Source organism: Sorex araneus, chromosome 4, assembly GCF_027595985.1.
Source record: "Sorex araneus isolate mSorAra2 chromosome 4, mSorAra2.pri, whole genome shotgun sequence".
Taxonomy (NCBI): Eukaryota; Metazoa; Chordata; class Mammalia; order Eulipotyphla; family Soricidae; genus Sorex; species Sorex araneus.
The window spans coordinates 9147493-9175031 of NC_073305.1; the positions used below are offsets into that span (position 1 = coordinate 9147493).

The 27539-nt window shown below is 51.7% G+C and overlaps 1 protein-coding gene across 4 annotated transcripts in view; it reads right to left on the reverse strand.

Moving 5' to 3' along the window:
* Positions 1-27539, reverse strand: part of NR2C2 (nuclear receptor subfamily 2 group C member 2) — a 79825-nt gene that overhangs the window by 16338 nt on the left and 35948 nt on the right. For 2 of the 4 annotated variants that reach the window (XR_008629717.1, XM_055134265.1), the window contains 6 exons: positions 20972-21082; positions 11021-11221; positions 9082-9184; positions 4129-4308; positions 2996-3143; positions 2116-2209 (listed from right to left, as the gene is read on the reverse strand). Coding sequence is in view for 3 of the 4 variants with exons in the window: in XM_055134265.1 (XP_054990240.1) it covers positions 2116-2209; positions 2996-3143; positions 4129-4308; positions 9082-9184; positions 11021-11221; positions 20972-21043 (798 nt within the window). In the remaining variant the exon portion in view is untranslated. Of the gene's footprint in view, positions 1-2115; positions 2210-2995; positions 3144-4128; positions 4309-9081; positions 9185-11020; positions 11222-17576; positions 17705-20971; positions 21083-27539 lie in introns of those variants that run through there. The other 2 variants (XM_055134266.1, XM_055134267.1) reach the window with 2 other exon arrangements.

The following is a 27539-nucleotide window of genomic DNA, read 5'->3' on the forward strand; positions in this document are numbered from 1 at the left end:
CCACCTGCCGCTGCCACTCTTCCTCTTCGCTCTTAGCTAGTTTCTGTGTTTCTGCCCTACCCAGTGCCACTGCCTGCCACCCAGTGCTCGATGGCGCTCACGGCGTGCCAAGTGCCTGACAAATCTAACTCGCTTACTTCTTCCTACCCTCCTCTCCTCAGTCACGCCCGACCCTAAGGCAGACTCCGAGGTCAGCCCAAGAGGAGTGCGGAGGCAGCTCCCGGCCGCCCTTTCTTCCCTAACGATGCTGACCGAGGCCTGGAGACGGTTCAGAGAGCCGGAGCGCCAGACTCGGCACCCACCACCGACAGGCCGGGAGCAGCACACCACAATGTGGAGCGGAGGTAGCCCACCTCGATTAGGAAACAGTAACACACAAGGCCGAACCCGTACCAACATGTCAGTGGTCGCTTATACAAGGGCTTAACGGCGCCAGGGTGAGACCCAACAATCTTCTCTTTTAAGGAAATCTTTTTTGACCATCTTAGCAAAATAATCATAACAAGCAATACAAAATAAATCACTTAGGGCCTGCTACGGGGGCAGGCTTGGGTAGGGGTTGGGAAAATTGCAATAATGGTTGTGGGAAGGTGTAATGGTGGTTGAGACTGGTGTTGGAATACTGAATGTAATAAATCACCGGGAGCAACACACACACACACACACACACACACACACACACACACACACACACACACACATCCCAAAGAGCTGGAGCTCGTGGGACTGGAGTGACGGTGCAGCGAGGAGGGCAGCTCCTTGGCATGCGACAACCCAGGCTGCATCCCAGCACCCTGAGCCCCCCTGAGACCCATGGGGAGGAACTCCCGAGGGCAGGGCCAGTAGCAAGACCTGAGCATGGCCGGGCGTGGCCTCAACCCAGGCAGAAGCAGACAGAGAGGAGCTGGCGCACACGCCCCACCGAGCAGGACAGCGCACAGCGGCGAGGGCGGCTGGCCCAGATTCGCTTCCCGGTCCACTGACTGAGCACAGGGTGTGGCACCGCCAAAACAAAACCAAAATGAAGCAACAGAAGAGCCCTGGGTCTGACCCCTGACACCGCAAGGCCCCGACTGCTGCTGGGGCACCAGTGGGCGTCGCCCCCGACAAGAAGGCGAATGGTCTGAAGGGGACGATCCTTAACACAGTGTCCCCCCAGGCGTCCTGCCATCCTTTCCATTTCCCCGTCGGCTCCGTCTTCCCCACGTCACTTCTTTCGGGCTGCGGCCCCCCCTGTCTATTATTCCCAGCTGTCCCCCGGGACTGCCCTGGGGCGCGCGAGGGGCTGACACGCTGCCGTCAGTGACGAGGACACACACTCTGCATCGGGACCGTGACGAGGGAGCGGGGAGGCCCCCCGTACCTCCGGATCAGAATCAGGACAGCGCCACGCCAGTGCCCTGCCAGCCAGCCAATCCTCCTAGAGAGAACCTGGGCCTCAGCGGTGGCCGCTGTCACTTTACTGCTCGGGCTCATCGGAAATGAGGAGAAGCCAAAGTTCTCTTGGCTGGGTAAAATCCTCTCCTCAGTCATCTTCACCGGAGTGAGCTGCTGCTTCTCTCGGCGCGACAAGCGTCTCTTCCTACAAGCTACTGGGAAACTCGCTATGGCTGACTGGCTCAAGGCAAGATTTTCCAGAATCCTGCTGGACTTCCTCCTGAAGATCATCTAATTAAAAGGAAAGTAAATTAAAAGGCAACTTGGCAAAAGGCCATAGGAGCTAAGTGGTTTTTTCTGGGGAAGCCCAGCAGTTCGCCAGGAGGGGGGATCCTGAAAAAGCCAAGGGACTTGCACCAAAATGAATGCTCGTGACACTTAGTGACGCTCAGGATCACTCCCGGCAGGGCTCGGGGGATGACAGGACAGAGGGTGCCGGGGATCAACCCTGGGCTGGCACGTGCAAGGCAAGGGCCCTACCCACTGCGGTCTGGCTCCGGCCCTGTGACCGAGGCTCCTGGAAGGCTTCTCAGTGGCACCCCTGAGACACACCGCCAGTCAACTGACCCACACGAGTCATGCTTTCGACCTGGTTTCTGGAGTCCAAGAGGAAGGCAGGTGCACACTGAGGTCAGTTCCCTGCAGGGCGCACAGGCAACAGGAAGCAGAGCACATCACCTTGGAGTCCGTGGCCAGAAGAACTGTGCCGTCCTCACGGATCAGGGGCTGCTGGATGTTCACGAGCATCCCGGGGTCGAGAAGGCCTGTTTGTCTAGGAGAGAGAAAGCCGGATGGCGCCGGCATTTGACGCTCAGCGGGATCAGGCTGCGTTCACGTCTCCTGCCTCTGCAAAGCTGTCTGAGCAGCAGGAGGGCGCTGGGCACGGCCCCCACAACTCCCACCTCGGGTAGTGAGATGGCCACGAAGCTCGGTGTAGAGCCTGCGGGTGCCAGGAGATGCCCGTATCAGGGGCGTCTCCGGTGGCCGCAGATGACACTCTCGCGACGCTGGTCTTCAGAATATCATGGAGGAGTCTCCAGCCTCACCCTCTGCACCACACAAGCCGTGGGTGCCCTCTGAAGCTCCAGAGGTCCGTTAAACAGGACTGATAAGGGAACCGTGGCACGGCCATAGGGCTCCCCTGAAATTGCTCCTCTGAGACAACTACTCTCCCGTGTGACCAACGCCTAAATACAGCACATGATCCGAGTCCCTGAAAACTGAAATTCTGACCCCACTCCTGTCCGGCGCCCCCCCCCCCCGCCCTTTTGGCACTAGGGATCGAGCCCAGGGCCTCCTCCACGGGAGCCACATACTTTACCACCGGCTCCATCTCTCATTCTCTCGAGCCCCTCAGGAATCAGCCACCTGAGGCCTGTGCAGTGAGGCGGGATGAGGCCAGACAGGTGCCCTCCGCCCAGGAAGCTCTGCATCAACTTGGACCAGTCCCAAGGCTGACTGGACAGGGTTTTGCCCTGAGCACCAACCCCCCCAAAAACAAATAAATAGAGGCCGGGGATGCAGCTCTTTTTAGCCCTTCGTGGAATCAGGGACTGACCTTGCTCCATCTTTGTCTGCCACGAACGTGGGCGTGGCTATCAGGGGGCTTCTCAGGTCCTTCCGGATATAGATCTTCTCTGTTGAAGCAGCACAATTACTTGGTTTTTCCCGCTGCACATCGAAGGGCTTCCGCTCACTCTGCACAGCTTAAATCACAACACGAGCACTCATGTTAGAGGAGAGGCCCGATCCACAAGCACTGTCCAGGGTACAGAAAGGGGCTTCCCTGGGAGTCGGGATGACCGGCTCTGGCCATGGACCCAGGGCTCAATGTTCACAGTGGGGTTTTCAGCCAAGGGAGAGGAAGGCCACGTCAAACCCAGAGGCATGCCGAGAGCTCAGACGGAGGGCCTTGCCTGGTGGGGGACACAGCAGGAGGACCCAGGCTAACAGAACGAACGAGCGTCTCGTCAGAGGGGAAGCAGGAGGCGCGGGCCCGCTCAGGGGAGGGGAGAGTCTACTCCCAGGAGACTGGGCGGCAGAGCAGAGGGGACTCGGCGCCTCTCTGTTCCAGAACCTACCGCTGTGAGCAGGGAGGCCACCGCCACCAGAGTGACCAACCCCCGCAGCTGGTGCAGAGCCGTTTACCTGGCCCAGGGGGGAAACCCAATGGGGCCTGAATGGGGTTTTCTCTTCGCTGCATAATACAGTTCTGGTGGGAGGAGTGGGAGCCGGAGGCCCACACAAGCAAACCCCGAGGACCAGAGCCGCAGGCCTGGCCTCTCCTCCTTTGGCTTTGGGGCCCAGTGGTGTTTGTGGAATACTTCTGGCTCTGTGTTCAACGACCATCCTGGCATGTTCGGGGAACCGTGTGTCGTGCCAAGGAGGGACCAGGCGCCGCCGCGTGTATGGCAAGCTTCCCTGTGCTCGCGAGTCCCCCCCCCAGCCTCTCGGAAACTGATTCTGTTTGTTCGGGGGCTAGATTTGGTGATGCCTGGGGGTCCCTCCTGCGGATGCTCGGGTACCATGAGGCACCAGGGACTGAAGCTGGGCTTCCTGTCTGTGTTTCCAGCCCCACGGTGTCTTAGAGTCCAGTACAGAAACTTCACTTTCCCCCTCCTCATTAACCCACGTTGCGATCAAATACTGCTATTCAAAAGCAAACCAATACAGAAAAATTAAATTACTCACATTCCATTTTCATGCCCATCTCTAAGCATTTTTTCAGCCGGCAAAACTGACAGCGGTTCCGATGGTGCTTATTGATTATACAGTCCTGGTTGCTCCGGCAGCTGTAGGTCAGATTTTTCCTTACGCTCCTTTTGAAGAAACCCTTGCAGCCTTCACAGCTGACAGCCCCATAGTGACGGCCTGGGCAGGCGAGAGAGCAGCACGCAGGTGAGCGAGGGGAGCAGCAAGCTGCCTGCACCCCCTTTCAGGCAGGTCTGTCTGAGTCGGCCACCAACAGCCGCGGGACAACAGGCTAAGGACCAGCTTCCAAGCAGCCCCAGGAGGGTGCAAGGAAAGACGCTCCCACAGCTAGGACAGCCAGATGACAGCCCGTCAGGCTCTGGGCACACGAGGGGCAGGGCAGCTGAACACCTGCTCCTGGCCCTGCAGGGACACGCTCCCCGTGCTGCCCAGAGCAGCCTCAGCCCACACATCTGCCCCAGCTGGGACTGGCTACGGACGTGTCCTCCGGGGTTGATCGCACATCCCCCTCTGCCTGAGCTATGTATCTGAATGAACGTTCACAGGAGTGTCATTTGTGGCCGCTGAAACGCGTCCCACTGTGCTTGGTTCTGGCCTGCACACCGCTGCCCAGTGCGCGTGCAAGGGCTCAGCAGTGTGCCTTGAAGAGCAGCTGTGTGGGGGCCGGAGCGATAGGACAGCGGGGAGGGTGTTTGCCTTGCACGTGGCGGACCTGGGTTCGATCCCCGGTGTCCCATATGGCCCCCCAGGCACTGCCAGGAGTAATTCCTGAGTGCAGAACTGGGAGTGATCTCTGAGCATTGCTGGATATGACCCAAAAAACAAAAACAAAAACAAACAAACAAAAAAAAAAGCAGCTGTTGTTAGAAAAAAGGAGGTCAAGAATTTTGTAGTCAAGTGGATGGGCATGAAAAGTTTCATGCTGAGTGAAATGAGTCAGAAAGAGAGAGACAGACATAGAAAGATTGCACTCATCTATGGTATATAGAATAACAGAGTGGGAGACTAACACCCAAGAACTGTAGAAATAAGTACCAGGAGGTTGACTCCATGGCTTCAAGGCTGGCCTCACGTTCCGGGGAAAGGGCAACTCAGAGAAGCGATCACCAACTACATTGTAGTCGAAGGCCATGTGGGGGAAGGGAGTTGCGGGCTGAATGAGGGCTAGAGACTGAGCACAGCGGCCACTCAACACCTTTATTGCAAACCACAACAGCTAATTAGAGAGAGAAAACAGAAGGGAATGCCTTGCCACAGTGGCAGGGTGGGGTGGGGGGGAGATGGGATTGGGGAGGGTGGGAGGGACACTGGGTTTACGGGTGGTGGAGAATGGGCACTGGTGAAGGGATGGGTTCCCAAACTTTGTATGAGGGAAGTATAAGCACAAAAGTGTATAAATCTGTAACTGTACCCTCACGGTGATTCTCTAATTAAAAATAAATAAATTTAAAAAAAAAAAAAGCAGCTGTGCTCCAGTTACCACAGCGACACCAGCTCTTCTCTCGGGCACGCTCTGCTGTTAAAGCGGTCTCTCCCACCCGCAGACAAGGGCAGCGAGTCTGCAAGCAGGGCATTAAGTGCTGAAGGGGACTGCCAGATGGGGACGCTAAGCGGAGACCCCCCCCCATAATGCTCATGCTTCACTTGTGTAAAAGGCTGAGAACGGGGCAGGAGTGACACACAGCGGGGAGGGCGCCCAGGCTCTATCCCTGGCACCCAAAGGGTCCCCTACACCCCTAGGAGTGATCCCTGGGTGCACACCCAGGGTTAAGCCCTGAGCACACTGGGTGTGGCCCCCAAACAAGAGACAAACAAAAAAAACCCTCCCCAAATGGAAAGACCGCAGAGCGCCGGCGTCCACCCTGTCGCGGAAGACAGCCAATGGGACTAAGGAAAGCACCTGCAGGCGGCCCAGCCGTCAGAGAGCTAAGCACAGGAGGGCGCGAGGGTGTCCGAGAAAGGGCGCGCGGGCTACATGTCCCAGGACTAGAGGCTGCAGAAGAGGGTACTCCGGCCGAGCAAACCGAGTCACAGCCTGGGGGGAGGGGGAAGGGGCAAAAGAAACCCTTTTTGGGGGTCACACTCAGCGGTACTGGGGGCTGAACTCAGACTGGCAGCCCTGCCTGCGGTACCAGAGCTCTGGTTCTCCCCTGATCCGCCATCCCAGGTGAGGGGCCTCCCGCTGGCGTCACCGGGCCTGTTCTCCGTACAGGGGTCGGGGGAGGGGGGCTTCCCAGCAGCCTCCGCACTCGACCTGAACCATGTTAAAGGCCCATCCACAACCCCGGAAGCTGAGCCGCACAGAACAGCCTACGAGCACAGACGCTGCTCACAGCTGAGCCTCCTGCTGCTGCGAGGATGGGCGGGACAGACAACCCCCGGGAACCCGGGAACCCACCGGGGAAGCCCGAGCAGCCCCCCAGCTGAGTGAGTCAGATGGCCTCGCTGGAGGGGTCCACACCGGGCATCCCCACCGTCTGCGGGACACCACGAGGAGGGTGTTCCATGAGCGCACAGGGGCTCCCAGCGCGCCAAGCACGAGAGAGGAAGCGAATAGCCCACTCCAGCCACGGGACAGAAACGAAGAACGCGGTGGGGGATACAAAAAACCGGTTAACAGGAGCCCGACAGGAGGAAGAAGCCACAGGAAACAGGGCGGGAAATGGCCTGGAAAGAAGTAACAGCGGCCAGGGGGCTACAGGGCGGGCTCGAGGGCAGCGAACTAAGACCCAGAGGGGCCCTGAAGAGCAGGAAGGCAAATGGGATGACGAAACGTTCGATAAATCATCAAGGGGCCGGAGTGACAGTACAGAGGTAAGGTGCTGGCCTAGCATGGCCTAGTCCCAGCCTGGGGGAGGGAAGACTGATCCCTGGCATTGCATATAGTCCCCATACACTGCCAGAAGTGATTCCTAAGTGCAGAGACAGGAATAATCCCTGAGCATTGCCGGGTGTGGCCCCAAAAGCAAAAGTAAATATAATAATAACAACAACAACAACAACAACAATAATAAAATAATTGAGAAGAACTTCCCAGAGCTAAGGATTATTGGCACCAAGATCCAAGAAGCCACAGGGTGCCAGTGAAAACAGACCAAATTAGGAAAACTGCAAGCCACATGGCACTCAAAATGACAAAATCCAAAGATAGAGACAATACTGAGTGCAGCGAGACCAAAAAAGGACTTATACACAAAAGAAAGCCCAGGAGATGCACAGCAGATTTATTAAATGAGACTCGATGAGCCAGAAGAACAGCACTACCACACTGTCGTCCTGTTCCTCGATTTGCTCGAGTGGGCACCAGTAACGTCTCCATTGTGAGATTTGTTGTTACTGTTTTTGGCATATCGAGTATGCCACGGGGAGCTTGCCAGGCTTTGCCATGCGGGCAGGATACTTTCAGTAGCATCCCAGACGGGACGGAGAGGGACGGAGGAATCGAACCCGGGTTGGCCGTGTGCAAGGCAAACGTCCTACCCGCTGTGCCAGAAGAACAGAGAACAAAAATTCAATAGAACGAGCAGTTTAAGAATACTCTACCCAGGGGCTGAAGCGATAGCACAGCGGGGAGGGCGTTTGTCTTGCATGCGGCCGACCTGGGTTCGATTCCCAGCATCCCATATGGTCCCCCGAGCACCACCAGGAGTAATTCCTGAGTGCAGAGCCAGGAGTAACCCCTGAGCATTGCTGGGTGTGACCCAAAAAAATCAATAAAAATAAAAACATTTCTTAAAAAAAAAAAAAAAAAAGAATACCCTACCCAGCTAGACTGTCACTCAGACTCGAAGGAACTATACGGAGCTTCATGGACAGGAACAGCTTAGGGAATTCGTAGCCTCGAAACCAGTTTTGTAAGAAGCATTAAGAAGCTGCTTTAGGGGCTGGAGCAATAAGCACAGCGGGTAGGCATATGGTCCCCCGAGCACCGCCAGGAGTAATCAGGAGTAATTCCTGAGTGCAGAGCCAGGGCATTGCTGGGAGTGACCCAAAAGGCAAAAAAAAAAAGCTGCTTTAAAGAGCAGGAAGAACTTCCCATCACGTGGCCCTGAGTACGGCACTCATTCAGAAAGGTTAAAAACAAACAGCAATTCATCACCACAAGCTGACTTTTGTTGATATCTGATCATTCTACCTGCCATTCCGTTAAGTTTTATTGGGCCAAGTAATATGAAATAAATTTGTTACATGTGTGCTAAGGGGCAGGCTGGGGGGTAGGAGCGAACGTGGGGGTATTGGTGGAGGGGCGGGAAGGTGGTGGTGGGAGTGGTGTTGGAATGTTATCTGTCTGCAACAACTTCATTCGGAACAACTCTCTAAATTAGTGCTTCAATAAACATTCCAAAACATAAGAAGAAAAGAAGATCATGGTTCAACCAAAAAAAAAAAAAAAAGAAAAAGAAAAAAGAAAAGAGCACAAAGTGCCTCGGATGGCTGAGCCTGAAGACCCACCACGCAGCAGCCGTCGGGGCTCTGGGGCTGCCCCGGCCACGGCTCAGAGACGGGACTCGGGCTGGGGACCCCTGACCAGACAGACAGTGTGCTCCCTACCGCCCGTCACAGCCACTTCTCAGGCTGCTGTAACCAGGGAGGCAGAGACAGTGACAGTCGGGATACAGGGGAAGAGGCGAACTACGCGGGTGTGAAATCACGAAGCTCAGTGCAAGCCGCGCCTCAAGAGCACTTTCTCAGAGCGCAGAAAGGCTTGACGTGCGAACGTGGCTTATGAATCACGGAGAACACTTTTCCTTCTGAATCTGGCAACTGAACAAACTGGCCTGCTCACAGCTAACTCAGCCAGGAAGTGCAGTTCCTATTCCGCAGCCGACACCCACGCAGCGTCTCTCCACGAACGCGCCCCCCGCCCCCCAGTCCAGCTCGTGCTACTGCTCCGTGATACAAGCGCAGCGGAGCCAAGAAAGGGTCACTCACCAGAGGCTTTGTCTCCGCAAACCACACAGTACTCCACCACCTGGGGCCGCTGGACATCAGTCTTCCCCAGCAGACGCTCCACGGAAGCAGAATCAGTGACAATCTACAAAGAATCGGGAGAAGCAGGTGCAGGTTAAAAACCACACCCCGGGACAAGAGTGGTTAACTGTCAATTCCTAACTCTGGACCTGGGACAGCAATGGGGAAAGCCCACCTGACAACGGACCCCAGAACTGCACCCTTCTGTGTGCTGGGGTGCCACTGCCCTCCCCTCCCTGGCTGGCCTCACAACCCAGGTTTGGGGACGACGTGGGGAACCAATACAGATCAACACAAAGAGGCAAGGTAGTTTTGGCTGCCTCTCTTGTTCCAGGAAACGGCTCACAAATATGCAACATGGGCTATTTGCCAGGGAAATAATCAAGCTACTAACTAGGTCTTTCCTTGCGAGAGAACAGGGGACCTGAAGCCTATCTGCCCTTCGTATGGGGGAGACAACGGTTCCCATCTCAAAGAAAACGGACACTAACATGAGAAAATGGAAAAAGTATGCTATTTTTAGATGGCCAGAACAAACTCTGGGGAAGAAAAGCGGCCCTTACTGTACTCAGTGTCCTAAAAGAAAAGCTGTGAAAGTTGAGCATGTTGGGAGTCTGACCCCTATTCCATTAGAAGAAAATAAAATCCTCTCCTTAATTTTCTCATAGCTGCATCCCCTCCCCGCCAAAACAACAACAAAATACACCCCCACAGGCACTTGCATTATTTGCAGCAAGTGACCCAAAGCAGAGCAACGCTGAGAACCCACCCGTAAGTGGCGGGTATGGTTTCTACCCACGATGGAAGCCCATTCTGCCTTAAAAGAGGATGTTCACCGCGTGCTGCAACACAGAGACACCGCAAGATTATGCGAGTAGAATGCGCCAGTTACAGAAAGAGTAACACTCTCTCGTGCTACAGGAGCGTTCTTCTCAGCAGCCAGAGGGAGAAAGGTGAAGGCAGAAAGGTGCTGCTGGGGGCCGGAGGGGGGGAGGGGGAGAGCCTCCCCGGGCAGCGCCTGCTCTGGGAAGAGAAAGGAATTCTGGAGACGAGGCCGTGGACGGTCGCACGACAATGTGAGCATGGGACACCACTGAGGCGCAGAGAGATGATTAAGACGGCCACCTTCATGTTCTACTGTAACACGAACTAAAAAGCAAAACACACCAGACACACGGGCTCTCCCTTGATCCCGACTAGACGAACACGCTCCAGGCCTGGAGTCTCCGTCACCCACTGTCGGACTCGGGAATCAGTACTCCGAGGGAGCCCTGCATCCTTCAAGCCCTCACTCTTCTTCCTGTACCTGCCTCAAGCCCATCCCCTGCCAGAGCAGGGAGAGACAGCAGAGGAGGAGACGAGAACTCAGACAGAGGCAGGACTTCAGGGAGGACGGGAGGGGCCGGGGCCAAGTTTGCCGACACGGAGCTACGGAGACTTATGCACAACTCCTGACTGCAGGCCGCCGACTGCCCGGGCTCCACTTCATTCCCTCTGGGCACAGTCCTGGCCGGCTTCCGGACTAGGCTGCCCGTTTGCCGACTGTCTTAGCGGAAGTAGCAACCTGCTGGATTTATTTACAGGTTTCTGAAGGTCTGATGAGGGACAAAATCAACCTCTAAGACAGTTAAAAATCAGAAACACGGGGTCAGAGAGTACCGCGGGCAGGGTGCTTGCCTTGCACTCGGCTGCCCCGGGGTTGGGTCCCCGAGCACCCCGGGGTCATTCCTGAGTACAGACCCAGGAGTGACCTGAGTTACTGCCAGGTGTGGCCCCCAAGCAAAAAAAAAACAAAAAAACAACAACAAAAAAAAGCACCACAAAAATAAATGGGAAACATGTTCGTGCTCAACCTGCCGGGAAGCTCCGCAACCAGCACCGGGCACCGCGACAGTCTCACCTGGATCCTGCCAGGGACGAGGCTGTCCGAGGTGGTGAATATGAGCTGCTTGGCACTGGAGGTCTCCGGAGAAGCCAGGATCACCTTGCCAGCTCCAGCTCCATCGGGGCTGGTCAGGATGAACTGCTGCTTGGGGGAACCGGAGGCGTCCACCGCGGTGACTATCTGGATTTTCTGTCCTGTCTGCTGGTCTGTCACAATCTACAAGACACAACACGAAGGCTGCTCTCACGGAGCACCGGGTGACCTGTCGTCCTCTCCGGGAACTACAGGACACAACAGTGAGCTTCGCAGAACCGGTGTGCACAAGACGGATGTGACTGGGGGGCAGCTCCCCTGCTCTGCGCAGGCCCAGAGTGACCTGTCTCTGATGAAAGACACTGAACGGAAGAGGACGGACTTAAAAACACATCCCCGCCTTGGTATCACAAAAAGTGCTGTCACAAGCTTTTCTGAAAGGCCACCAATGAACAAAATGGAAAAACCCGGGAAGGACGGTTTTAAACAAACGCTCTTCTTCGTTTCTGTCCTGAACCATTTTGTTTCCTGGGCCACCTGCTGCTGTGCTCAGCAGTCACTCCTCGTGGGGCGTGGGGACCAGGGACCAGCCCCGTCCGCCGTGTGCAAGGCAAGCACCTGACCTGCTACACTCTCTCTCCAGCCCGGACAATGGTGATTTCTAATAGGAAGGTCCTAAAAATAATCTTGCCACGGGTGGCATAAGTCCGGAGCCCTCTACTACCCCACTGCTGAGATCGTTAGGGCTTGCCCTGTGTCACGAGGGTCCCTGCCCAGACAGAGAAGAGCCGTCTGACAGGCAGTGTTGGTTCCGGAAGTCCTGACCCCACCCACCAGGCAGGGGGCAAAGTCACCAGAGCCCTGTTCCCTCCCCGAAGGGAAGCGGCCCTGCCCGGCTGGGCACTGCTGGAGGAGGCCCCTGAAGCAAAGCTGTCGCTCTGGCAACAGTGAATCTCCCTCCTTCCCCCAGTCACCGCTCTACTTTCTATCTTCATCCTTCTGACTAGTCCAGATGCCACATTTCAAAGGAGCTTCTGCTCTTTCTCAGGAAGTTCTTGGGAGCTACTTGGTTCCTGTCCTGCCTCTTCTAGGCCAAGTGCCCCAGCACGGAGCCCGCCCCTCCTGCCCCCGAGAACACCCAGAGGGCGCTGCCAACAGGACTGGGGGAGCCGGACTCCATCTCTGGCTGCAGGTCAGCTCCCCAAAGCCTGCTGGCGGGTGCACCGCCTCTTACTAAATGTTGCTGTGCTGTGGGATTCCCAGGGTCACACAGCAAATACGGCCTAACACAACAGCTCTGTAACGTCCAGTAAGATGGAAAGAATCGAACAAGGTTGGCTGCTTCAAAAGAAAAGGACAAGTCAGAGCAACAGTACATACGGCAGGCAGGGCATGTGGGGGACCCGGGTGGGGTCCCCGGCACTACATATAGGTCCCAGAGCCCTGCCAGCAGCTAGTCCTGCCCCGAGCACAGAGCCAGGAGTAAGGCGTGAGCATTGCTGGGTGTGGCCCCAAAGTCACAAATTCGAAACAGAATACAAACCAAACAGAAAATAACACAGGCACAACAGAGAAGTAGGTCCGAAGGGGCAAAGAGGCTGGAGCAGTGGCACAGCGGGTGGGGGCTGCCTTGCCTGGGTTCGATCCCTGGCACCCCCAATGGTCCCAGACTCCCACCAGCAATGAGCCTTGAAAATCAACCAACTAAACGAATGAAACAAAGGAGGGGAACAGATAAGAAACGACCTGTCCCGCGTGTGGGAGGTACTGAGCACCACGGCAGGGAAACAGCAAACGGCCAGAAGTAGCAGGCGCGGAGACCGGGCCTCAGAGCTGCCCCTGTGTGCGGGGAGGGCGGGTGCGGACATGGGGCCCTCTGGTCTCCACTGTCCGGCGGAGACGCTGCACCTGGGCAGCTGTCGTTCACAGAAGTGGCAATCACGGTGCCCAGAAGAAAGGACAGAAGAACACGGAACGACGAACGAGTGATGATGCAAAGTACTCCTGGTGGCGTGGCGAACAGGACACGGTTCCATGGAGGTCCAGCTTCACGGAGCCACGCTCCGGCCGGGCCACAGACCGTGCAGAGACAGGGCAAACGAAGGGAGAAGAACCTGGGGCAGGGGCAGGAAGGAAGGCACCTCCGAGGGCCCAAGGGAGCGACCTCGGCAGGGACCAGCCACGCAGGAGTGGAAGGCAGAGAGCAGGAGGCCAGGCTGCAGGCCGGGAGAGGGCAGGCAAGGGGAAGAGGGAGAGCAGAGCCACGCGGAACAGGGACGAAGGAGAAGCCCTGACTGTCGGCCGGGCCACAATTTCCAACTGCAGGGTCCAGAGATCTTTAAGGGCTGAAGAGAAAAGAGACGGACGGGACCTGCTTTTCATGGCAATCCACCCCACACATTCTCCTAGAAGAGCAGGCGCGGGCGGAAGCCCCGAGAGGGCCGAAGTCTGGGGCAGGAAGAAGGCTCGCCGCCCCAGTGCTCGTGGCCCCAGTGGCCTGCCCAAAGCAGCAGGCCGGCACTGCAGGGGCAGCACTGGGCTCCTTCTGCCAACTTCCCTGCCGATTCCCAACCCCCAGCCAGCACACGCGCTGCCCAGCTGCCACGGAGACCCTGGGAGACCGTCTTAGGAGGGGGCCGGGAGGGCCCCGAAGGCTCGCCCCGCCGTGGGACGCCTGACTTCTTTCCCGGATCTACCAACTCCCATTTCCGTCCTAAACCAATTTCCAAGTCCAGAAACAGAATGTGGGGGGCATGGGGTGGCTTCAGTGGCAAAAAGCTCCTGTCCCGCAAACAGGAGGCTCCAAGTCTGTGGCCCACGAGTGCCCCGGTGAATCTGCTCCAACAGGAAGTGCGCGGCCTCCTGTGGGGCAGGTGTGAGCAAGCCCCAGTGAGCAGCGCCAGCAAGAGGAACAGTGACCGGGCACGGGGTCGCGTTCCTGAGCGGTCTCCAAGAACAATCTATGGAGACAGGTTGTTTTTTTTTTTTTTTTTTGTGACCTTTCTTTTTCCCTGGTGTTGGGGATCAAACCCAGGACCCCTGCTACTAAACTACACGCCAGGGACCTTAACCCCACAGGCTGGTCACACAGCCGGTATTCCTATAAAGGCAGGAAGTGCGGGTCCATCCCCAGGTGATTAATGTAGGAGAGAATAACCTTCATTGGTTTGTATCTCCTTTCCTCCCTGAGTAATCCAGGTGAACAGACAGTGACACCCGGGGCGAGGCCGTGTGCCGGGGGGCGGCGGCAGCTCAGGCCTGCGGCGAGCAGCAGTGTCCTGCCGGGAAAGCGCCGTGTGCTGTGGCCATTCCACATCTCCTGACCAACTCGACAGATACATAACCTCAGTGGTGGATTCTGTTGTATTTTGGGGGTGGGATGAACGGACGGGGGGAGGGAATGATGCCACGATTAAGCCCAGGCCCTCAGACACATTGCTATGGGATTAGGTTATACTCTGGCGGCTACAACGATAGTTTTTATTAAATTCATTCTGGTTTCTGCAACTTCGGAGTGACAAGGCACTAACATCAATTTCCTGTGGTCTTCCCTGCACTCACCAGAGCTTCTGGAAATGCGTCACATTGTAACAGAACTGACTGTATCCTAACAAAGCCTTAATTTTACCAAAAAGGAGTTCATTGCTGCTCGGCTCTGCGCTGTGGGAAGGTCAGCCGCTGGGGAACTTTTTTTTTGTTTTTTTTTTTTTGCTTTTTGGGTCACACCTGGCGATGCACAGGGGTCACTCCTGGCTCATGCACTCAGGAATCACCCCTGACGGTGCTCAGGGGACCATATGGGATGCTGGGATTCGAACCCGGGTTGGCCGCGTGCAAGGCAAACGCCCTACCCGCTGTGCTATCGCTCCAGCCCCAACTGCTGGGGAACTTTTGACTCATCAACATGACGATTCTTTAAAGACTGATTGCCCACATCTAAATGCGTATTCTCTAGGAAAAACAGTCCCTTGATACAATGGAAGCACTGGCCCTCCGTTTCTCCGTGGCACTGGCGAGCTGGGTGTGACTGTCTTTTTTCTCTGGTGCACCTCGATGCCCGCCTTCTCCACTGCCATCTGGTCATGCAAACACTTTGTCCGTGACTCTGAGCTGGAGCTTTGCAGCTCAGCTCAGAAAGACATGCCTGCTCCACGCCTTCCCAGCTCGCTCAGGGTGGCGGCAGTTCCACGACCTCGAGACCTATTTACACAGCTACAGAAAAGACCATCGGGACAGCGAAAGGATATGATGGATGTCAAAGTTCTTCCTATACCACCAATACGATGGGACCTTGGTAAAAGTATTTCCTCCCGCTAAGCGCTCACATACTTCTCCCCTCGCCTGGCCAGTCTCGTGGACCCTTTCCACCTCCCCAATTCCTTCCAGTGAGAAAACCAGCACTTTGCACAGTGCTCACTCACATATTCACTCTTCAGGAGAAAGGAAAATGGTGTGAGTGTAACAAACAATGACCTGAGTGGAAAAGAATTTATAACACCATTTTTTAAAAACTATATTCCCTTACACAGAAATTACAGAGCTTAATAATCAGATCCGTGATACATGACTGTTCGGTTTATAAGGAAATGGCAATGGTTCCAAGTAAACATTTATAGGTCAGAGGCATGCAGGGCAAGCACCCTGCCCACTGCACTCTCTCTCTCGCCTCAAAATGCTTCATGTCCCCAAAATATTAAACTTTTAAAAATCAAGATAAAGAAGGACTGGAGAGATAGTGGCCCAAAACTAAACAACTAAACAGCGGTGCATTTGAGACACTAAGAGATGAGATAAATGGGATCTTATAAGTTACTTAATCAAACAATAAAAGACAGGGAAAGAAGCTACTAGCAACAAATAGAAAAGAACTATACACCTGGTTGATTTTACCTAAATAATAATTTAAGTGTGAGTGGTGTACATTACACCAATGAAAAGACAGAGACTTCAATTTGAATAAAAAGAAAACCCAACAATGAAAAGGAATGAAAGCAATTAAACGAAGCCCTAGACACAGATGTACCAAAAATAATGGGCTGAAGAAAATACACTGTCCCAATACTAATCAAAAGACAACTATGACAACTATATTAACTTAAAGACAAAACAAACGTGCAATCTAAAAGGTTATCTGGCATAACACATCAGACATGGTGCCTGGGGACGGCCCGGCAGCAAAAACACCGACGTGGCAAGCACCAAACGCGACCGCTGGTGCCATCGATACGAAAAAGCACCATCCCAGCGGCTTTGCTGTCTGAGACCTCCCGCGTACCATGCCAAGAACGCAATCCGGGAAAGACAACTCGTCGAACGCAAGCCCCACGAGCACGCCTGTGAGGGAGCAGTACGACCTGGGGTGCGCGACCCCTGGTCATCCGTCAACGGCAGCGACAAGAAGCAAGGATGGGGGAAACTCACACACAAACCTTTCATGATGTTAACAGACAGCACAGGGGCGGGGGCTCGCCTCGCGTGTGGCCAACTGAAAGGTCCGTCACCCCCGATATAGCCTCCTAAGGGCAGCCAGGAGTGAGCCCTGAGCACTGCTGGTGTGGCTCAAAAACGGAAAGAAAAAAAGGGGACATAACCATCTTAAATGTGATTTGCCTAACAACGAAGCATCATAAGGAGAATCCTGACAGAAGTGCAAGGAGAAAGAGAAATCAGCTATTATCATGTGGATGTAGACCCTGTCAGTAATTGGCAGATCAAACAAAGGCAGAAAACCAAAAAGGATACAGGTAATCTGAATAGCACTACCAGCCAACTGACTGTAATTAACATTCATAAAACAATACATGTCATAAAAGTAGAATCCATATTCTTCAAGCTGGCATAGAACACGCACTAAGACAATCCGTACTGTGTCAGGAACACACCTTGAAGAATAAAAACCAGACAGGGGATGTGGCTCAGCGGCAGTGCACTTGCCCTGTAAGTGGGAGGCCCTGGGTTCAACCCCCAGCACTAGGAAAAACAAATCCTGCAAAGAAACTACCTAGATTAAAAAAAAAAGAAAGAAACCAGCGATAGCTAGAAAGCCTCCAAAATATTTGTAAATTAAGCAACACACAGGTCAGTTCAATGCAGTAATCTAGGGGAAGGTAAAAAAAAGATCCTTTCGCTGGTACAGAAAGACATTTTCCTCCCTTCCCTTCTCATCTGTTGTGACGATCAGGGTTTCACACACTTGGTTGTGGTGTTTACACACTTTCTGTTTTACTTTATTTTGGGGGGCCAATCCAGTGATGCTCAGGAGCTGTTCCTGACTCCGTGTTAGGGAGATATCCCTGGTGAGGCATGGGGACCACAGCAGTGCCCGGGATTCAACTGGGGTAGGCCACATGCAAGGCAAGCGCCTTACCTCCCGTACTAGCTCTGCGGCCCTCCTGTTTGCACACCTGGTTGTGGTGCTTACACACTCAGGGACAATGCTCACCACGGGCGGTACTCTCTAGTTGCTGCGCCTGCACATGTGCTCACCAGGGGCTGCACTCTTAGCTCTGCTGTTCATGCAGTCTGTTGCAGTGCTCACCAAGGGCTGTAATCCTGGTCGTGGTACTTGCATGTCTTTTAGTGGTGGCTGCTGAGGGCCGCACACTCTTATTGCAATGCTCACACACACGTAGTTGTGCACCAGAGACTACATACTCGGCTGTGGCACTGTGGGGGGAAGGGGAGTGTGTCTTAGCAAAGTTGCAGGGACGGAGTCTAGCATATATAGCGGGAGGCACTCCTGGCCACTGGTCACCCCTGGCCCCTGCCAAAAAGCATTTCAACTCGTGGGCTCAGCCGGAGAGTTGAGAACTACAGCCAATACCCAAACCAGCCTGGAATTCCAGTTTCATAAATGGTATACTGAATATCCTGAATACCCATTCTCCTGTAAACCAAGGGCTTAGCAGACTGACTTCTCTGTGCCAGTTCAGAGCAGCGATTATGGAAACATCCATCTTAACGTACGCTGTATCCTTAAGTCCTAGAGTAAACTTAAACAAAACTATCGAATTACAATAAGGGTACAATTTTCAGAAAAATCTCTTGGAGTGTGTGGGTAGGGAAACTGGGAAGAACAGGGAAGAGTATTTTCTGATTTATAATGATATAAAACTTGACTATCAGCTTTGATAGTGAAAAATACAACGTATTCATTAAACACATATGCCTGGGTAAATGTAAAAATGCAAACTGTACATAGCGGTAACGTGATCTAGCAGGCGGAGGCGCCAGGGGAGGCTGCAGGTGCCTTCGCAGGTGGGTGCAGCGGGGACAGGAGGCAGACACTCACACTGGCCCTGTGCGAATACACCCGTGCAGAACCTCTCTGAAAGGCAGTTCTGGCAAGAGCGGTAACATTTTCCAAGAAACGAGGCTGGAGGGCGAGTACGGTGGGTGTGGCACTTGCCTTGCATGCACCTAACCCAGGGTCACCCCAGCATCCCATACGGCCCCCTTCCCGGCAGGAAGAGATCCCGGAGCACAGAGCCAGGAAGGAGTGATCCCTGAGCACCCTGGGTGTGGTCCCTGAACAAAAACAAAATTTTTCAAGGACACACCCCTTCTCCCAGCAATCTTCCTTCGATGTGAAGTGAGCGCCTGTGGCCAGCCCGATCATGCTTTTATTGAATCTACTCTTTCAAGAAGTGACTACTTGAGTTCCAAGCATTGTTACTTGTTGAAACACCAGGGAATTCATTCTCCTCCCAGGTGTGAAGGGGCTGGAGATTACCTGGAAGGGGGAGCTTCATTTAGGCCATCAGCACCAAGAATCAAGAAGTTATCCTATTGCTCCATTTTCCTTAAAAATACACAAAAATCCCCACACTTTGGAATATAGTCAACTTAACTATATGAGGCATAAGCATCTTATTGACAATATGCAATGAAAGTTATTCTCAACTCTGCTTACTCTACAGAAGGCTCCTGCCAAGTGCTACTGGCCTGGAGAGAGTCAAGGCTCAACAACAGCGTCTCTGCAAGACCTCTAGTTCCCAGGATTCCAGCCAGGACCTTGGGGCTGTCACTGGCCGAGCACCAGGGGCAGGGAAATGGCCCCAGAAAAGAATACTCAAAAGGCTCTTAAGGAAACAATACACCAGCACCGGGGAGGTGCGCCCTCCCCGCGATGGCTCGGGATACGGCTCAGGAGTGTGAGGCCGAGTTTCACACCCAGCGACATAAAGGTATTTTTAGCAAGACATGAAGAATCTCAGAAGTCTATCTGTTCTCCTCTTCCTCAGATGGGTCTATGACCACGGTGCAACAGCCGTGGTGAAGCACAGGTAAGTTTCCAGAGTCAGGAGAATTGTAGGAAGAACGCTAGTATCTATTACGTAAAACAAAGCAAAGCAAATGTACCCTACTTTTAATTCAGCACCAGCAAATAATAACAGAAAATGAACTGAGCTAAAGTTATACATTCTGAGGAATAATAAAAACTCATTCATGTTGGACTTAGGACTTATTGGATATCCGAATACTTAACTGTTTCTCACTTGGTACGAATTTAAAAGAATGACAAATAGGTGGAGTGATAGCTCAGAGGGCTAGAGAAGCAGGAAGTCCAAGTTCAATCCCTGGTAATGCATGGTACCCTGAGCACTGAGCTGGGAGTAGTTCCTGAGCACTAACAACTATGGCCCCAAAACAAAACAAAAATTCAAGTAAACGGACCTTTGCACTTAGGTAAAGTATTGCACAATACAGAAAGAGAGAAAGAGTGGAAATCCAACTTCTTAATTCCGTCTTCCAAGCAGCGTCAAGGAGGTTCAGGGACACCATCTACTTGGGCTACCTTGGTGGTGACTGGGGACAACCAGGGCTGCACCCAGCGATGGCTGGGGGGTGCTACAGACTGAATCAGGGTTGGCTGCTTCGAGGCAGGCACCTTAACCCCTTAGATTATCTCTCTTGCTGGGAATCTAATTTTTTTCCTTCTGAGTCATACCATGCGGCACTCAGGGCTTGCACTCAGGAGCACTCCTGGCAGGGCTGGAGACCATACGGGGTACTGGAGATCGACCTCATCAGGTCAGTTACTTACCAGGCAAAGGCCTCCCCACTTTACTATGGCTCTGGGCCCATGAGTCCATACTCTTACGAGGACACACTGTCTGTAGCACTGCCATCCCATTGCTCATCGATTTGCTCGAGCGGGCACCAATAACATCTCCATGTGAGTCTCTCCATGTGAGACTTGTTACTGTTTTTGGCGTATCGAATACGCCACAGGGAGCTTGCCAGGCTCTGCTCTGCAGGCGGGATAATCTTGGTAACTTGCCGGGCTCTCCAAAAGGGACGAAGGAATCAAACCTGGGTCGGCCACGTGCAAGGCAAAGGCCCTACCCGCTGTGCTATCGCTCCAGCCCACAATGCCTCTTAATTTGGAAGCACATAATAAGGCAGTACACCATCACGACAGTTTGGAAAAAGCTTAGATTTCTGCAGTTCAGTAAGTTTTATATCTCTTCTTGCTGTGTGTGTGTGTGTGTGTTGGGGCGACATCACTTCTGGATGAGTTCAAGGGATCATATGTGGTGCCAGGGATCGAATCCAGGCTGGCTGCGTGTGAGGCAAGCATTGTATTTGGCCCTTGTTTTATTATACACGCATATATGTATATGTTTTGTATATGTATGTATGTAATTTTTCAGGGATGGGGGTTGCATGTGGCTGTGCTCTGGAGCCAAACTGGATGCCGAGGATCAAACCTGGGTCAGCAATGTGCCAGGCAAGTGCCTTAACTGCTGTATTCTTTTTCTGGCTTTTCTTTCATTCTTTTATTTTTTAAAGATAAAAATAAAAACGAGGCTATTGTGTACTTGGATGTCCAAGAGGTACAACTCCTTAGTGAAACCACTCGGTTAGGGGCTCTGGCTGGGGCTCGGGGACGGTCGCAGAACTGAAACCAAGTAGGACAGGTGCCAGTACCTGAATGCGCTGAGGTGAAGCTACCGCAGAGTCGGTGGAAATTATCTGGATGCGTGGAGAGGGGCTGGTCATCCCTGGAGATTCCGGCCGAGAGGTCTGTGTACGCGGTACCTGTGGGTGAGGAGTGAACCGGATCAGAGCGGGTTCAGAAAGACATCCAGAGGTGCCCTGGGGATCGGGCCTCTCGCTTTCACTAAAGCTTTGCACAATCAATCTGGACTTAGACCCAGGCCAACAAAGGAACTGATGAGACATGACCACGGCAGGACCCCAAGAAAATACAAACTTCTGAGAGTGTGCGCGAGGGACTGAACTCTGGGCTTCACAAACGTGAAGGGTTTCTAACTGCTGGGGCCTAAAAACAAAGTCTAATAATAGCTGCTTCTAACTTTAAAAACACAAGAGGGAGGGCAAAATCAAGGGATTTTCAGGACTGTTTTACACAGCTTCAATAAAATACTAAACTACCAAACTAACTTTTTAGCAATGATCTTGAATTTCTTGGTTTTTTTGCTCTCCCCCAAGTCGGTTACACAACCTCCATGTACGAAGACAACGTGCAGAAGAAAGGCTCTTACAACACTGCAGGGCACAGCACACAGACCTGGCATCGCGCTGAAAACTGCTGAGATTAAAGCTATTTACAGAACCCTGGCAACCTCCCCGTCCCAGAGGGATGTCACTGGAAAAAGCCCACGGGAAACAGATGGGTCAAGGATGTAGCCAATTATCACCAAACACAGGGGAAGTTCTGAGTGGTCACCTGGGCACTGAAATCAAGCATGTTTCCCCATCAGCAGAACATTCTGGGCCAGAGAGACAGTACAGGGGTGAAGGCCTGGCCTTGCATGTGCCCATCCATGGCTTGACCACTGCCACCACATGGTCCCCTGAGCACAGAGCCAAGTAGTAGTCCACAAAGTCATGAGGTGTGGCCCCCAAACCAATACAAAACAGAAAATGTGTACTGTGAGCCAACACTCCACAGACATTCCTAAAAATACGTAAGAAAAGGGGCCAGAGAGAGTACTGTGGCTTGGGGGCTTGCCTTGCACGCAGCACACCCAGGTTCGATTCTCTGGACCCTGCTAGGATGTTCATTTTAACGGTGCTCCTTGTAAGTCCTGGCAACATGTATGTGTGCATGCGTACACACGTACACACAAACACACAGTTTGCAATTCTAAGAGATCAACATTACCGGATACCACAACCAAAAAAAAAAAAAACACAAGAAAACTCAAACCAGTATTTCTTTTATAAAATCACTGTCACTGCATCACTGTCATCCCGCTGATTGTCAATCTGCTCAAGAGGGCCCAGTAACGTCTCCATTCATCCCAGCCTGAGATTTTAGCAGCCTCTCTTTACTCGTCCTTCCCAACGGTGCCACATTAGAGGCTCTTCAGGATCAGGGGAATGAGACCTATCATTGTTACTGGTTTTGGCATATGAACACGCCATGGGGAGCTTCCCAGGCTCTCCCGACTTGTAAAAACAGATGCAAAACCCCCTCAAACACTACCAAACCTAACCCAGCAGCACGTACAGGCTTATACAGCATGGCTAGAGGGGTTTATTACAGGAATGAAGGGCTGGTTCAGAACAAGTAAATATATACATGTATGATACCACATTAAAAGGAAAGTCAGATGGTCATCTGAATAAAAGCAGAAAAGGCAGTTGACAAAATTTAACATCCTTCCATGATAAAATACTTAAACTAGGAATAGAAGGAAGTTCTAAATGAAGGGAACTTACTAATGAAGGGAACCTGGAAAAGACTCAAAGCTACCATAATATGGAATGATGAAAGACTAAAAGATGTTATCCCTAAGATCAAGACCAAGACAGCCTCTTTAATCACTTCTACTTTATATTGTATTGGAGGTTCTAACAAGGGTAATCAGTCAAAAAAATAAATAAAGGCACACAGATCTAGAAAGAAAAAATTAAAACTAGCTATTATTTAAACATGATATGAACTTGAATTCAAAAAATCCCAAGAAAGCCACAGAAAACTATTATAGCTGATACAGTTCTAGATCAACATACACAATCACATATAATTATTTTTCAATAGTCTAAAAGTAACATTCAGAGAACCACTGCCTATGCTATTAAAAAAATACACAGAAGTAAATCTGACGAAGTGCAACACTTATACACTGAAAACTCTGAAACACCAGTGAAATAGAAGCTAGGAAAGTATGAAGACATCCATATTTATGGATCAGAAGAATAGTGTCAAGCTGTCAATACAACTCACTTTGATTCACCAGATTCAATGTAATCCCTGTCAAAATTCCAACCGCCTTACCTGTATAAACTGACAAGCCAATCCTTCATGTTATCAGGAGGAGCCAGAGTGACAGCACAGGGGTAGGGCATCTGCCTTGCACACGGCCAACCAGGGTTCATTTTCCAACCACATACAGTCCCTAAGTCTGCCAGGAGTAGTTCCCTGAACACAGAACCAGAAGTATGCCCTGCACACTGCCGGGTGTGACTACCCCCTCCAAAAACACTCAAACCCCCCAAAATAAAATAATAATAAACCCTAAAATTCACAGGGAAACAAGAGACCAGATAGTACAGTGGGTAGGCAATTGCCTTGCATGCAGATGACCCGGGTCTGATCCCTGAGCCCTGCCAGAAATGATGCCAGAGTGGAGAGCCAGGAACAACCTCCCAGCACTGCCTGCATGGTGGTTTTTGAGCATGGCCCAAAAACCAATAGTTTATTCTTTATTTATAAACACAAGAGACCCAGAATAGCCAATCTCAAAGAAGTAAGTTGGAAACTCATACTTCCTGATTTTGAAATATATTACAAAGCTACAGTAATCAAAGTGTTACAATGATATAAACACCGGCAAATAAATGAATAAAATGGAATACCGTGCCCAGAAATAGACCTTCATATGGTTGAATGACCTTTCACAAAAAGGTCATGACAACACAATGGAAAAAGAACAGTTTTTTTCAGGCTGAAACTCAATTATGAACAACTTTGTAACTGTGTATCTCACAGTGAATTAAAATAGAAAAAGTTTTTTCAATGATGGGCCAAGTGGACACAGCATGCAAGAGAATGAATGAAGCTGGATCCATCCCTCAAAGAAAATAGGAAAAATTAACCCAAAAAAGAGGATCCTAATGTTCAATATCAGTCACGAGGAGAATGCAAATCAAAGCCACATTAAGATACGCCACGCCCAATGAATGGGGTGGTCAGGAGCTAAGGAAGGGAACGACCATCGGTCATGATGTGAGGACGCTGGAACACTAATATACTAGGGTGTATAAATATAAAATGATGAAAACGCTAAAAAAATGAGTTTTCAAACGATTAATAGAGTTGCCATATGATTCACCATTCTATTTCACGTTTTATATGCAAAAGAAACAAAAATTATGCCCATGAAAACTGGACACAATTCAATGACGATCAACTGATCTATTCATACTATGGACTGTTATTCTGCGATTAAAAGGAATGAAGTACTGTTACTTGCTACACCAAGGATAAAAACCTTGGAAACATTTAACTGAGTTAAAGAAGAAAGACCCACAGCCAGAAGGGCCACATATGGTATGGTTCCAAACAGCAAATCAAGTATCAAGTCAATCCATACAGAAAGGAAATCAGTGTTTGCCTATGACTGTTGGTTAGAGAAATGGTGTGTGAGTGTGTGGGGGGAGGGGACGATGGGTGTGACAACTAATGGACAAGGATTTTGAGAAAATCAAAATTGTTCTTGGAACTACGTAATAGTTATGGCTATAAAGCCATGCGAATAAATCAAAGTACAGGATTGTATACTTTAAGTAGGTGAATTGTGCTGTGAATTAAACTTCAGAAAACCTCTTTAAAAGGTTTTGGGAAGAATGAACAGATAAAAAATTCCATGTGAGGCAGAGAGGTAGCCAAAGGCTGGACAGCCCATTCTGCCTGCTCCCTGGTCCTGATGGTCCTTAGAGCAGAGAGAGGAATGAGCCCTGGACACTGCCAGGTGTGGCTCAAAAACCAAAACGAACCAAACAGAACATTTTAACCCAGGGTTGAAGGAGTCAGAACAGAGGTATCTTTAGAGAGTAAAGATGGAGCAGGGACTGCTAAGGGGACTGCTTTGTGGACCGCAGGATATTCTATTTTATTATTTATTTATTTTTGTGCTTTTTGGGTCACACCCGGCGATGCACAGGGGTCACTCCTGGCTCCGCACTCAGGAATTACTCCTGGCAGTGCCCAGGGGACCATGTGGGATGCTGGGAATCGGACCCGGATCAGCCGTGTGCAAGGCAAATGCCCTTCCCTGCTGTGCTATCACTCCAGCCCCATTTTCTATTCTATTTTAACCTGGGTGGTGGTACCATGAAAATTTTTGTTATGACTTAGTGTTATATATTTAGGAACTGTGAAGTTATGTACATTGCTACAAAAAAAAAATTTACTTAAAAGAACGAGTCTCCTGGGCCAGAGAGTACAGCTAGGGGCGGGCGCAGCCCACCCACATGGGGTCCCATATGTGACCCCTTGGTTCCTGTCAGGAGAGGTCCTTGGGCACACAGCTGAGAGTGATCTTGGAGTAAGCTCTGAGCACCACTCACAAAATGAATTGGGCCAGCGAGACAGTACAGGAGGTGAGGCACGTGCCTGACTTGCGTCGAATAGCCAGGGGTCATTCCTGAGGACCAAAAGTGGGGTCCAGAAACAAAAAAGAGTGAGTGCGCATGGGCCAGAGTGAAAGCACAGCGGGTAGGGCGTTTGCCTTGCACGCGGCCGACCTGAGTTCAACCCCCGGCATCCCACATGGTCCCCCAAGCACCGCCAGGAGTGATTCCTGAGTGCAGAGCCAGGAGGAAACCCTGAGCAACGCTGGGTGTGATCCAAAAAGAAAAAAAAAAGGAAAAAAGAGTGAGTGCTCAGAAGGAAGCTTTCCCAATGGCTAAACACAAGGGTATCCTGCCTGTACTTCACTCGGACCAGCTGAGCACTGGCCCTGTGCCACCTGGTTGCTTCGAGCAGAGTCATCAAAATTGCCTGGGGGGTGGAGGAGGAAAGATCGGGGATGACAATGGGGTGATTTAAACTTGGAGCTGATTTGGCCACTGGCCAGCTCTGTGACCATGCCTCAGCCATAGCTCTGACTCCCTGACCTATTAAGGGGTGCGTCTCCAAGTTTCACGGTTTCTGAATATAAGGAGCCCAAATCCCCGATACAATCTCCTTGGGGCGGGGGGGGGGGGCAGTCATGTCTGCAATGGGATCCCTCTTGCTCTGTAAGAAATTCAGACTAGGTGAACTCTGAGAAAGTGACGTGTTAACTGGGAAATATTTGGGATAAGAATCCTACTCCAGGGGCTGGAGCGATAGCACAGCGGGGAGGGCCTTTGCCTTACACACAGCCGACCTGGGTTCGATTCCCAGCATCCCATATGGTCCCCTGAGCACCGCCAGGAGTAATTCCTGAGCGCAGAGCAAGGAGTAACCCCTGAGCATCGCCAGGTGTGACCCAAAAAGAAAAAAAAAATCATCCTACTCCAAAGGGGGAATTTAGATATAATTTGGGGAAAGGCAAAGTAGTGGCAGGATGGAATCTCTAAGAAAGTCTTGTGGTCTGTGAATTTAAACCCTAGCAGACATCAGGTGGAAACCGACTTTTTCCCCAGGGCACCTGCTGCATATTACCACAGAGAGAAAGGATCAGCCTGGTAATAGGGTAAGAACATATCAGACACTGGAGAACATATTAGCACTGTTGTCCCGGTGTTCATCGATTTGCTCAAGCTGGACCAGTAACGCTCCATTGTGAGACCTGTTACTATTTTTGGCATATCGAATACGTCACAGGTAGCTTGCCAGGCAGGCGGGATGAAGGAATTGAACCTGAGCCGGCTGTGTGCAAGGCAAACGTCCTACCCACTGTGCTATCGCTCCAGTCACATATCAGACACATTCTGACATACTGAAGCATTTCTTTTTGGTCCTATCATGCCTACTTTTTTTTTTTTTTAAATTTATTTATTTTTAATTAGAGAATCACCGTGAGGGTACAGTTACAGATTTATACACTTTTGTGCTTATACTTCCCTCATACAAAGTTTGGGAACCCATCCCTTCACCAGTGCCCATTCTCCACCACCCGTAAACCCAGTGTCCCTCCCACCCTCCCCAATCCCATCTCCCCCCCACCCCACCCTGCCACTGTGGCAAGGCATTCCCTTCTGTTTTCTCTCTCTAATTAGCTGTTGTGGTTTGCAATAAAGGTGTTGAGTGGCCGCTGTGCTCAGTCTCTAGCCCTCATTCAGCCCGCAACTCCCTTCCCCCACATGGCCTTCGACTACAATGTAGTTGGTGATCGCTTCTCTGAGTTGACCTTTCCCCGGAACGTGAGGCCAGCCTCGAAGCCATGGAGTCAACCTCCTGGTACTTATTTCTACAGTTCTTGGGTGTTAGTCTCCCACTCTGTTATTCTATATACCATAGATGAGTGCAATCTTTCTATGTCTGTCTCTCTCTTTCTGACTCATTTCACTCAGCATGAAACTTTTCATGCCCATC